The following is a 12035-nucleotide window of genomic DNA, read 5'->3' as shown; positions in this document are numbered from 1 at the left end:
AAAGGTGCCAATTTGACAGCTCTGGAGAATGAAATAATCTAATCATCCCCAGAGCATGGGCAGCAGCAGGACAGGCTTCCCCTACTAACATGCCTCAAACGTGACCTGGAAAGACTGCTGATAGAAATGGGGCGTACAATCTCTCTGGTCTAATGACTCCTTACTTTTTCTGCTGAGACTGCTAAAATGGTTCCCACTGAGTACCAGCTGTGGTGGTGATATGGACACCTGTCTGGTTGGAATGGTGCTGGGACCTGCCAAACTCCTGTCATCTGCTAACCCTCCACCAGAGCCCAGTGACTCTCAGCTCATTGCTCAGCCCGGGCAGCGGGGGCTGATAGACAGCAGCTCTCCAGCCTGTCCCACCTTGGACACACTCCACTCCAGCCCACAAGATGTAAACAGGAGGTACTGTGTTTAGTCTGCAGGTTTGGGCTCTCACTGCACCAAAGCTTAGACTCAAGAGAAGTCAGTCTCTGGCTGCTGCAGAGTTGAGGCCGGGATTTTTAAGGCTCTTATTTCTACCCTAAGATAGGGAAAAAGTCCACAGGAGGAAAAGCTTGCCATGTCTCCTCTTCTCCACAGTTCCTCCATTTACTTGTCTTTGCAACATGCCCCTGCATTGCAGAAATGTGCTTTCAGCCACCAATTCTCCTTGGAACTCCTTGCTGTGCCTGGAGTCCCAAGCAAGGGAGGAGGAAAATCCTCTCTGGGCCTTGCTGTGAAAGCTTAGCAGGGCTTGCCAGCTCAGCCAGCCCAGGCTGCAATGGACTAAACCAAACACAGCTCGCCTCTTCGGAAATTTTATGCACCACAACTTCTTTTACTTCTGAAGCAAAGCCACATAAACCTCCCCCTCCCCTGCTCCCAACACCACAAGGAATGGCTGAGCACGGATCAAGTCTTCCCTTGCATACTAAGCCAAGAGTCTCAGACACTCCCACATCTCAGAACCGGGTGCTACTCCTCTTGTCCCAGGCTGCTTTTAGCCTCCCTTCCTCCCCCCTTCAGCCTGTCCTCCTTTGTACTCAACACAGGACAGGGCAGGGGCCAGCAGCAGAGCTGGTTATGTCAGACAAGAAGATCCAATACATTAGCCTCGTGTAGGAGACAAGTGAGGGAACTTGCTTCTCCTCTCTACCATCTGAGCCAGCAATTCTTCACCTTTCCATCCCACCTATTCCAAAAATCTTACACGTTTTTCAGCACCAAAATAAGAGGGCATGAAAAAAGCCAGGTTCATAAGGGTTAACATGTCTGTATGGTGACATAATTATTGCCACTCTTCACTGTTTAGAGGTTACCTGACTACTCTACACATCAATATATTTCGAGATGTGATGCAAATGCAAACAAACACTCATGTTTGGAGTCAACACAGTCACAAGATTCTGTGTATCATGTGTTGGCAAGCACAGGAACCAACAGCAAATGACCCACCCTTAAACCTGACTCTTTGCTGTTAATCATTATAGGAGCATTGCACTTTCCAGTCAGAACAATGAAAACAGGCTCTTTGAAAATCCCTACACGAGATGGGTCTGGCGGAGATCAGCTCCTTTACAAGTCATACAGATTCCAAGGTATGATGTCCTCCAGACATACGAATGCAGACTGCAGAATGCCTTGAAAACAAGTCATTGGAAGGCTAATTGCAACACTGCAATGCTGAAACAATCCTCTGTCTTCAAAACAGAAGGGGAGGCAGAAATGCCACAGTTACAGTGGCAGAGACGTATTGCACACATAGTCCCTCAGAAATGGGCTTTTCTGCATTAAAACATTCCCTCAAGATTTTTTTTCCACAATATGCTTATAACCATAAAGAAATTTAAGGGTAGAACAGAACTATACTGTCAGATCATTAGTGCATCACTGCTCTAGGGCTGACCCTCAACTTCAAGCTGACGGGGATTTTCCAGGGAAAATCTGTGACACCAAGAACATGTGGGTGCAAAAATGTGTGGGTGCTTCAAGCAACCACAAGCTTTTATCAAAGAATCAACAGAAAAGAGCTCAAACTGAAAGACATTGCTCTCTGTGCTACTCTCCTGTTAGGGATGATCAAACTGAGACCTTGGCTCTGCAGGATCATAGTCCCACATCTTTCTAGCTCTTCTGCCCTGGCTCCATTCTTGTTTAGGTCATTCCACTCTGCCTCCCCAAATTCCTTTCTGGAAAAAATCAAGAATAAATACAGGCTGCAAAGTGTTCACCGACTTCAGGAAATGGATACTACTATATTCACAGATGATGTCTGAATTTTCCAGTCAATTATCTTTTTGAGTTCCACTAATATAAATAGCAGCATTTCACCATTATTTTTTGAGGCCATAATTACTGAAAATATTGTGCAAGAGCTATGAGAGATGTTGCAGCAGAAAATACAGGTTTGTTACACTTTTAAACAACATAAGCCCTTGGCAAGATAATTTTTAGGTCACAGGAAAGGAGAAAATCAGGAGACAGGTTTTCTCACTTGTAACCAAGGTCCGTGGGCTGCATAGGGGTGCTCCTCTGTAGCAAAGGCTCCTTCTACTCCCGTTGATACAAATGTGATTGCTGTATCTCCTGTAATACTTTTATATGTAAAGTGCCGTCCATGTAAGAGCCTTCCCCTGGGGAATTAAACACATGTACATGAGTTGAGAGGGTGTGCACAACATTCAACACAACAATGGAGATACATCACTATTGTTTCTGCCATCAGCATGGGAAACTATTTTGAAGGCAGCAAATAGATATTTTTCAGGAATATAAGAATGATTTACTCCACAAAGCAGGTGATGAGCCTTCTTCTGAGGCAGGGAGCTACCCCTCATCTTCCCCTTAATCTCAGGACCTTGTTACAGAGCTAGAATACATCTAAATCCTACTTCATGCCTATCCCCATGATGAGGTGCTGATGTATGTGAAGGCAGGGAACTGACAGTTTTCCAGCAAGATGGAAACTACAGAAGAGAATCCAGACTCCACATTGTGTGGGAATGTGAAGACGCATTTCCAAGAAGGCTCATTTCTGTGACAATACCTAGCAATCAATTGTCCTGGTGTTTGACAAATGTCACCTGTATTACTTAAGCAAATGCCTAGAAAACACACATACAGTGTTTTGACCATCTACAGTATTACTTCCCTTTTTTCATTCAGTGCAAGGGAAAATCACGGCTCTGTATTTCGGCTCAGAGCATCTGTGACACCTATGCATGGCTTCTAACATGCAAGAGGGAAAGCTTCAGGTAATACATTTAGTGCCTACCAGAGTTACAGTTGCTTGGTGAGTTACTGCTGGTCAGATGAGCTAACTGATCAGGACAGACTGTTCATACATTTGTGATGTAAAATAAAATATGTTTGCATTAACTTTCCCATTGGTTTCTCAACAGGCCCAGGCAAGCGTGCACCTGCTGCTGATAACTCCGATACTACCAACATGTAACTCATTAAGCTAAAGTAACTCAATCACCTACAATCATTTGTCTTGACACGACAGTTCATTTTTATCTTAAGATACTGGAACATTTGCACAGGGATTTTTAAAAATAATGCTGTCTGAAATTATGGAAAACTAGAAGCCAGTGATATGCACAGACTGAACCTTCAAAAGAAAATGTGTAGAGTATGCACACAATGTGTTGCTCCTTCAGTCATGTGACATAATTTGTCTAAAATCCACACTTGTATGCATAAACTGATTGCAAACAGGTTTTGCACAACCACTTATCTGAGTCCATAAGTCAGAATGAATAACTTAAGGGATTTCTTTGACAGAGTACGTTAAGACAGCCCTTCTTTATCACAGGGTTGCTAGCATTAGACTAATAAAAAAGCCCCTATACTAACCCTGTCCTGCTTCAACACTCAAAAGACACTGGAGGATGTAAAAAGAATGAGAAACAATCTTAACACGATGAGCACAGAATCATGCAAAGAATCATCTGTTTTTAATGTGTTTTGGCAAAATATCTAAGCTCTGGCCTTTACAGACCCATTGCATGCATGTCTGTATGGTGAAACAATGCCACAAGGCAAAAGCAGCATGTTAGCACAGGCTGTGGAGGAGGATGGCTTCGCTCACCTTAGGCAGAGGGGGATGAGCGCTCCGGACTCCTGGTTGAATTTCAGGTGCACGCTCTCCAGCTGTCTCGTGCGGATCAGCTCGTGAGGAATGATGGCTGCTGAGCTCTCGCTTTCCAAACTGTCCTTACGGCTTCTGAGAGAACAGGCAAAATGCACATATTCAGGATTCCAGTACTCTGTGCTATTTTGATTGCAAACATGGAAGGATTGAGGAAAAAACCATCATGAAGACAAAGCTACATCTGAGTTTTCACCCCTCCTGCAGAGACACAGCCTCACTCAGACTACCAGTCCCAGCATGCAGCTCTTCACCTTGATTTGACAACCTAGGATATGAATTGATGTACATACATGGTGCATCCCTTCCCAGTATAACAAAAAAATCCCAAAAACTTTCTGGAAAGAACTGCAGCAAAACTAAAGTCTCCAAAACTCCAAACACTATGGTTTGGAAGAATTACCAGGTGTGTCCTTCCTCCTGCTTTTGCTTTATCTTCAGGATTTTTCAGGTAGTGGCCTGCAGGAAAGACTAGTCCAGTCCTTTGTGCCTTTTTTTGCACAGTTCAACAAAAAGGCTTTGAGAATCTCCTGGTTCCACCAGCATCAAGTGCAACAGCCAAAAGACTGTTTCCATGTGACAAGATGTGACAAGTAGGAGATTCACAGATTCTTCTCCCTTTTAAGTTGGGCTGCTTTAGGACAATGATAACTTTACTTTCTTATTCCTCCATTTCTGCAAGACCAGCATATTCTGAAGCTACAACACAGTTAAATTGTTACATGATTAGGAAATTTGCCAGACCAAATCCTATAGATAATAAAACGATCTATCTCAAAATATTTGACCATAAACACTTTATATGTTCAAAGAGCACCAGAATGATCTCTTACTTGACAGTCTGGAACAAAGAATAAAGGACAGGATGGGTTATGACTTTAATGGATGACATAGACTGATAAGTGTCTGATAAGTGATTTATATTCTTGTCACCTGGTATTCCACAAGAATTTAATAGAGGTAAGAGTTTGTTAAGATAGTTTCTACAGTACAGAATCACCAGAGGAGAGGGACAGGGAAAGCAGGAGGGCACTGGGATTCCACATTGCAATGTACCTCCATTGTGCCACAAGGACCAAAAGCCAAACAAGGCTATCAAGCTGTGGCTCCATTTGAGAACACTGTTAAAACAAGCCTGGATCCTTCCTCCATCCAAGCTGAACTGTCTTTAGTGTACATCTGGAAATGATTGTAAAGAATCAGCTTCACCCTCATGAGCTGACCTAGATGACACCTTTACTTGATTTTACCTTTGAGAGCTGTCCCAAAATTACTCCCACCAGCCACACACATAGCAGCACAGTTCAGTGTGAATTCCAGTACAGATCAGCCTATTGCTTCTGCCGGGTCACCCAGTCCCACGTGAGTCCTTCACCCACGCTGCTGAGCTGCCCACTCTGAAACAGCTAAACTCTGATATCTCATGGTCCAACCTGCAAATACACTGCATGGCCAGGTCAGAGACATGCAGAAAAAAGATACCAGAGCAGCTCAGCTCTCTGCAAGATAAAAACTGTAAAACATGCCCCATTTTCTTCTTTAGCAACACACAAAAGTAGTAATGTAGCCAGCAGGGACATGGTACATCAGGATACAGCTTATGCACAGGGTGGGCTGAGGGACTGACAATCAGCAGAGTGTCAGTTTAGTGGGTTAACCCTGAAGCAAAGACACAACATGCTTTGTAGTCTATGTGTGGCACTTAAAGTTGTGTTTAATCTACTTCAGCAAACATTTTATAGCTCTTTCTAGGTGGGGTCTTCAAAGAGTGGAGCAGGCCAGCATTTTTCAGGCTGATTACCTGAGAAGTGCAGTTACAGTTGATTAATGATCAGTTGACCTTAAGCTAAGCTTTGTCTCAACTTCCTTATCAGATCTTATATACACAGTGAGCTGTGGGAAAGTCAGCCTGTGGTCTACAGCTTCCAATCATTCATTTATCAGCCCCTTCGAAAAGGGTCAGCCATTAGCAAAGCATGATTTTCAGGCAAGCCATAAACTAGCACTCCTAAATGCAGTTCCAGAGTTTAGGCACTGTGGAGCGGATCAGGAGTTTTACAGAAATGTTACTGCTACAGACAAGAGACTGTGCCCTGCTCACCTGGCCTGCCTAAGCATGCCAGGCATGGGGACATCCCAGAACAGCCTCACAGGCAATCCATGGCATGAGATTTGCGCTTCAGCAGGACAGAGAGCTGCAGGACAGTCTCCCACAACCCTGGGCTCCAAATCCCTCCGAGCTGAAGGTGGGATTTTAGGTTTCCACCATGCTAGCCAGTACAGCTGTGAGCACAATGGGGCTGCAGTCCGGAGGGGGAACAGCCTCCGGTTGTTAATGAAATAATAGGAATGACGACAATAATTATGGAGGCAAGGGGCAAAGCTTTCTCAGTCTTATTAAAACCAGCAAATGCTGTTTGTCATTACATGCTCAAGAGAAGATGTTGACTAATGTGTAACTATCAAATGGAACTGTCATGACTTTACGGCTGTCAATAATTATGACTTCACATTAATAAGTAACCAGCCCTTTTGTCAAAAAGGTGAAGCAAAATGGTAGTTAATTCTGTGAATGACATGAAAGGATTCATCCTTTCCAAAATGCTCATACTCTGCGTCTCTTGTTTCCATTCAGAGGAGCTCACACAATTTCAGGTATTTAAAATTAAGGGTGAAACTCCAATAGCAGAAACCAAATAACCTTCTGTCTAAGGCAGACCTTTCTAAACAAGAATTGTATATAGTGGAATGCACATAACACATCAGGAGGTCACAGTGCCACCATTTTCAGACTCGGAAAAATGTCGCACAACACAGGGACCAAGAAAGACCCATTAAAATTCTTTCTTTGGGACTGGAAATCCTTGTGCTGGCCCTTCCAAAGGGTGATCACCCAGATGAAGGGTCAGTAGGACCTCTAGATTGTTATTAATAAAAAGCTCATATCCTAACACACATTGACATCCACAGCTTGTAGTTTTCAGACTCAGAAAAAAAATGTAGAAAAAGTTTGCTTTCTAACACTAACATCCCTGGTTTTACGACTGTCAGTTACCCGTAAGTCTTTGCTTCCTCCACCCCATCACCAAATAAATCAGCAGCAAGAGTCAGTGGAGTTTTACTTGTTATGACTAAGATCTAGCTGACTATCACAAAAAATGTTGCAAACTTTGTCTATGCCAGATTTAATACTTTGTCCAACCCCCACAAAAAAATTCATGTTTCTCAGTGTCCAGAAAAAACAACTCTGCAAAAGCCAGGGCTGCTGCATTAGGAAAGGCAGCAGATTTAAATGGAAGCAGCATGCCGGAAATGCCCCAGTTTAAAGACTGCACATCTAGTGTTTTGTGAAACTAGAGGGGAGTTGGAGGAGATTAAAGCGCATTTCCCTCTGATTGGGAGCTTGTGGGAGGTGTAAACGTGGGCAGTTGTCAGATTAATTCTTTAGATGATTACATTCTTTTTGTTTCTTTAAAGCTGTTTGTAGTTGGGTTTGATGTCTCCTGTTCTGGGCAAGTGTATTGCTGCAGTTACCAAGGTGACTTTAGCTGACTTTCAACTATTTTTTCCAGCTTCAGTTTCTACCAGTAGTCTGCTTATGGGGGGAGGAAAGAGGGAGGAAATTATGTTTGTTGTTTTTTTGTTAAGTCTCATGAATGCTGATTAACATGAACTTAACCAAAGCCATACTTGATTTTTTTTCTCTTTTTCTAAGAAAGAGAGCATGATTAAGCCATTGTAAAGGTGCCCAGTGTGGCCTGCAGCTTCCCCAGATCTGTCAACAAGGGCAAAGGACCTGAGGAGACTCGATGTCCCAGTGTGCTGTGCTCCTTACTTGATGTGAGAAGGCCACACGCTGGAACCTGTAGCCTCCCAGGGGCCCTCTCTTTGTATTAAAGAGTGAGGGTGGCTGCAACCTGCTTAATTTGATGCCAATTAGCAGCAGCCCCTGGGGATCCTGGAAAATCGCCAATGCAATCACTAGGTTGCTCAAAGTTTGGATGTCCCCTCTTTATAAGTCATGTTTATAGCAACTCCTCAAGCAACCACTGGCAGTTATTTTATGGGATTCAAGAATAACCAGGTTGATTGGATTAAGAAAGGTTTATTTATTCTTGCATTTGTGCTTTGCTTTATGATCAGAGCACTTGATCTCATGGATCTGTCAAGGAAGGAAGTCTCAGTTCCCCTCCAAGCTCTGTTGCTGATATGGAGCATAATTTTGCTGCATTTCCAAGATACCTTGCCAGGTATCGAAACCACAAAGGACATGCTGTTGGAAGCTGGCCATGGCAGGGGCTCTTTCCAGGAGTGGGTGCCCACTGTCTCACTGAAGTTAGCTTCTGTCATTGCTCCTTGCTCCCTCCATATAAAATTCAGTACTGTGAGTTAGCAAATGCAAACCATCAGTGCAGGCTTGCACAGCTGAGAGAGAAAGGTCGGGCCACTTTTCCTTTCTTCCCCTCCCGCCCCCTCCTTCCACTCCCCCTTCTTCCCTTTCCAACTGTGGCTGTTTCAAACCTCCTCACTCCCTCATGAAGATATGGTCAAAGATCACTCAAGTGCCAACAATCTTTCAGTCTCTTTCCCACAGTTTCCCCTGAAGGGCAAACCAGCAGCTGTGGGAAAGAGCCCTAAGCACCTTGGCACACAGAGTTACAGCACCCGTCAGGCACGCACAGAGGCAAGTGCAGAACTGGGGAGGACACGGTTACACAGCTCCTGCTGTGGTCACACTGAGACAAGCCTACTCCAAGTGCTCAGACTTGGGTGCTCCTCAGCCTGGTTAAACAGGATGGTGACGATGTTCTGTGTGCATTTCCTGGCAGGGAAGGGCTGCTAGGACAATGCCAGTAGCAACAATCTTCTTGCCACTCACATATCCCTTTGGAAAGCTGCATAATAACCACTGTCAGAGCTTGCAGGGGCCAGACTGTTCCAAGACCTGCAGCTGAAGTGGAATTGAGAGATTTAGGCTGTGCCACTGGCATCCTGCAGACTCATGAGCGAAGTCAAACAACTCTTTTATGCTTCAGGTTCCCTGCCTGTAAAACCGAGACATTTTTCCACGTAGGGACGTTGCAAGGATTAAGTCAATGTTTGCAAAGCACTTTTGGATTCTTAGATGGGGAAAACTATGCAGGAGTGCAAATTATTAACATGGTGACTACTTTGCACTTCAACTGACACTGGTTTTCCAGACATTTACTTTTCTAGTTTGCAATCTTGTCACCCAGCACTCAGTCTCATGCTGAGAGACACTCCCTGAAGTATATTGCCTCCCTCCATTCAGCATTCCTGACTCAACCAGGACACCACTGAATGGCGACTCGATGAGAGAGCATGCCTAAATAAGCAGGACTGGATTGGAAACTTACTGCTTAGTGGTTGAAGAATCAGAAAGCCTAGCCAGAACCAGACAGCTTCAGAGAATGATGAAATGCTCCTCTTTATGTAAAGTTTGCCTCCAAGAACTGAAGACAGGAAACCAGCTACAAAGACAACAGCTTCCCTCTGCCCAAGTAAAGCAAAATGAAAACCCAGTGCAACTGGGAGAAGCAAAGTGCAGGCTCTCCTCCAAGCAAATCCTGCATTTTGGTATTACTGTCAGAGCTTCCTCAGAAACACTGCTCAGATGGAGCTTGTTAATGTGCATTAACCCAGTGCTGCTCCATCCATGTGCTCTGCTGACCAAGAACTCCAGGAGCAGTGGACTCCAGCCCTGGATGCAGTGCCACTATTACTCATGTGCTCCAAGCCAGGTACACCATGTGATAGTCTGGGGTTATCCCAGGGGGAATTCTAGTGACACAACTCCTCCCCCTTCCCACGAGGGGAGGGCAACCACCTGAGATGCTCAGAGTGCAGAGCTCCAGCAGGTCACTGCCAGGACAGTCCTGCCAGCCCCACCTGCCGGAGGGTTGTTCCCTACTCTGCCAGGAACCTGCCTTCATTTCCCTGCACAGCTGGAAACTGTTCAGGGCTGGATGGAATTAGCACATGGCTACAGGGCTACCATATGTTCAGGTTTCCCTAGACTGAAACTGTCTTTCTGCCTAGAAATTGAACGCAGATGGGACTTGAGGTCTCTGTGGGTCCCTGGACAAATGGGACAGCGTACGTAAGGGACCAGCACAATTACCTGGGAAATCCCAGACAGAAATATGAGAGTCAGGTATGTGAACCACACCACTCGACCTTCTTGAGAAGGGGGAGAGTTATAAACAGCAGAGACATGATGGAAAAGCCTTATCAAAGTAATACAGACTTTGGAGACCCTGTTCTATCACTCAAACCTAATGTTCAGACACTGGGGTGTGCGTGGGCACACCTGAGTTCTGGCACAATGAAATGCAACAACCACAGATAATTTTAGCTTCAACACAGGCAGTAATGCAATGTGCTAGCACAAGGTTTCTACTCCATGCCTGAACTCACAGTACAACAGTCTGAGTCAGCCAAGAGGCAGAAAAACATCAATTTCAGCAATGCTGCATGATCAAGGGGGCCCTCGAGGGGTGGAAAAGGTCAAGAATTCCCCTATCCCAATGCTGGCTCTCACTGCAACTGTGGCAAATTAACTCTGCTGTCCTAATCTGTAACATGGAGATACTACTCACCTACTGCACAGGAGAGCACAGAGCTAATTACCAGGGACAACCAAAGACTCGGCCCCAGAAATTACTGCATCAAGAAATTAAATAGTGATCGAAGAAAGACTCCACAAGTGTCACTGAACTTTGACATCTGGAGCTTCCAGCCCACTGAGGGCTTGACAGCAGCAGTGTTCAGTCTGACATTTAAACATCCCCTACGGGCAACAGTTCTCTGTATCCAGCAAGAGTCAATCTGCACGATTCAGAAGACTGGGAGCTTTGCCTTTCTGTGTGTCTCAGCAGCACCTACTAAGCTGATGGTTCCTAAGAAACAAATAATGCACCACTGAAACACACACTGGTATTCATGCACGTCTTATTTCTCCAAGTGGTAATTGAGAGTATTCAGTTACCTGTGTTCAAAATGATTAGTCATGTTTCCAAAGATTAATTCACATGTTCCTTTGTTAATACGTACAAACTGATTTAATGGGTGCTTATGAACTGAGCCAAGAATTTTGAGAAACAGATGTCCAATGCAGTTTTAAGCTTTAAGTGTGCTTTTATTCATATCCTTAGGAGAAAAAGGGCTACACAGTCTACAGTAATAACACTAATGAATCAAAGTACTACAGCTGCCCAGCAGGGTTTTGACAGAACCCAGCTTTTTCTCAAAGGAACTTTTTTTTAGGACTCTGGGACAGTGAACAACTGGTAATATGCATGTTTAACATGTCAGTATATGCTTTGCTGGAGCCAAAACACTGAATCAAGCCCTATCTCCAACCAAATAATATGAGGCCTTTGCATTAGCACTGAAAACTGTAACTACACAAAGACTGGGAAATCTACACGGAATCTGGATCTTTTACATTTTATACAAATAAATATTCAAAAGCTTGAGTGTTTCTGATACTATTTGTGATGCTGAATGCAGAACAGGTTGTCTGCTTTAAACCTTGATAGAGTATTGTGTGTGGGTGGTAGGGTTAGGATAAAAGAAAGGGAAGAAAGCTACTAGGAAAGCAGTTGGTGGTTGCAAATCCATGATAAATAAACAGCACATTCCTCTTCTACACAAAGCCCTTAGAGTCTGTGTCAGACTTTAACATCCTACTGTCAGTTGGGTGCAAATTTGACAGCCTGGGGTTCTGCAGAGCTCCTTACAGAAAGCAGATTTGAAACAATTTGCCATGCCCCAAGAGAGTATTTCTGTCAAGTTCCTAAAGAACTTCTAATGCACTAGTTATTCACAGGACCCTTGCAAAGAACCACAGGTTTGATTTTTTTATGATTTGGTG

General features: G+C 44.3%; 1 protein-coding gene across 3 annotated transcripts in view; it reads right to left on the bottom strand.

The window, feature by feature from the left end:
- The window catches only part of SUFU (SUFU negative regulator of hedgehog signaling), an 89799-nt gene that overhangs the window by 20104 nt on the left and 57660 nt on the right, over window positions 1-12035 (bottom strand). For all 3 annotated transcript variants that reach the window (XM_018910658.3, XM_030241130.2, XM_050976222.1), the window contains exons 9-10: window positions 4079-4213; window positions 2480-2618 (exon numbers count right to left, since the gene is read on the bottom strand). In XM_018910658.3, coding sequence (XP_018766203.2) covers window positions 2480-2618; window positions 4079-4213 — 274 coding nt within the window. The remainder of the gene's footprint in view (window positions 1-2479; window positions 2619-4078; window positions 4214-12035) is intronic.

Source organism: Serinus canaria, chromosome 6 (genome assembly GCF_022539315.1).
Source record: "Serinus canaria isolate serCan28SL12 chromosome 6, serCan2020, whole genome shotgun sequence".
In the NCBI taxonomy this organism is placed as follows: Eukaryota; Metazoa; Chordata; class Aves; order Passeriformes; family Fringillidae; genus Serinus; species Serinus canaria.
This window is presented reverse-complemented; position numbering and strand designations above follow the sequence as displayed.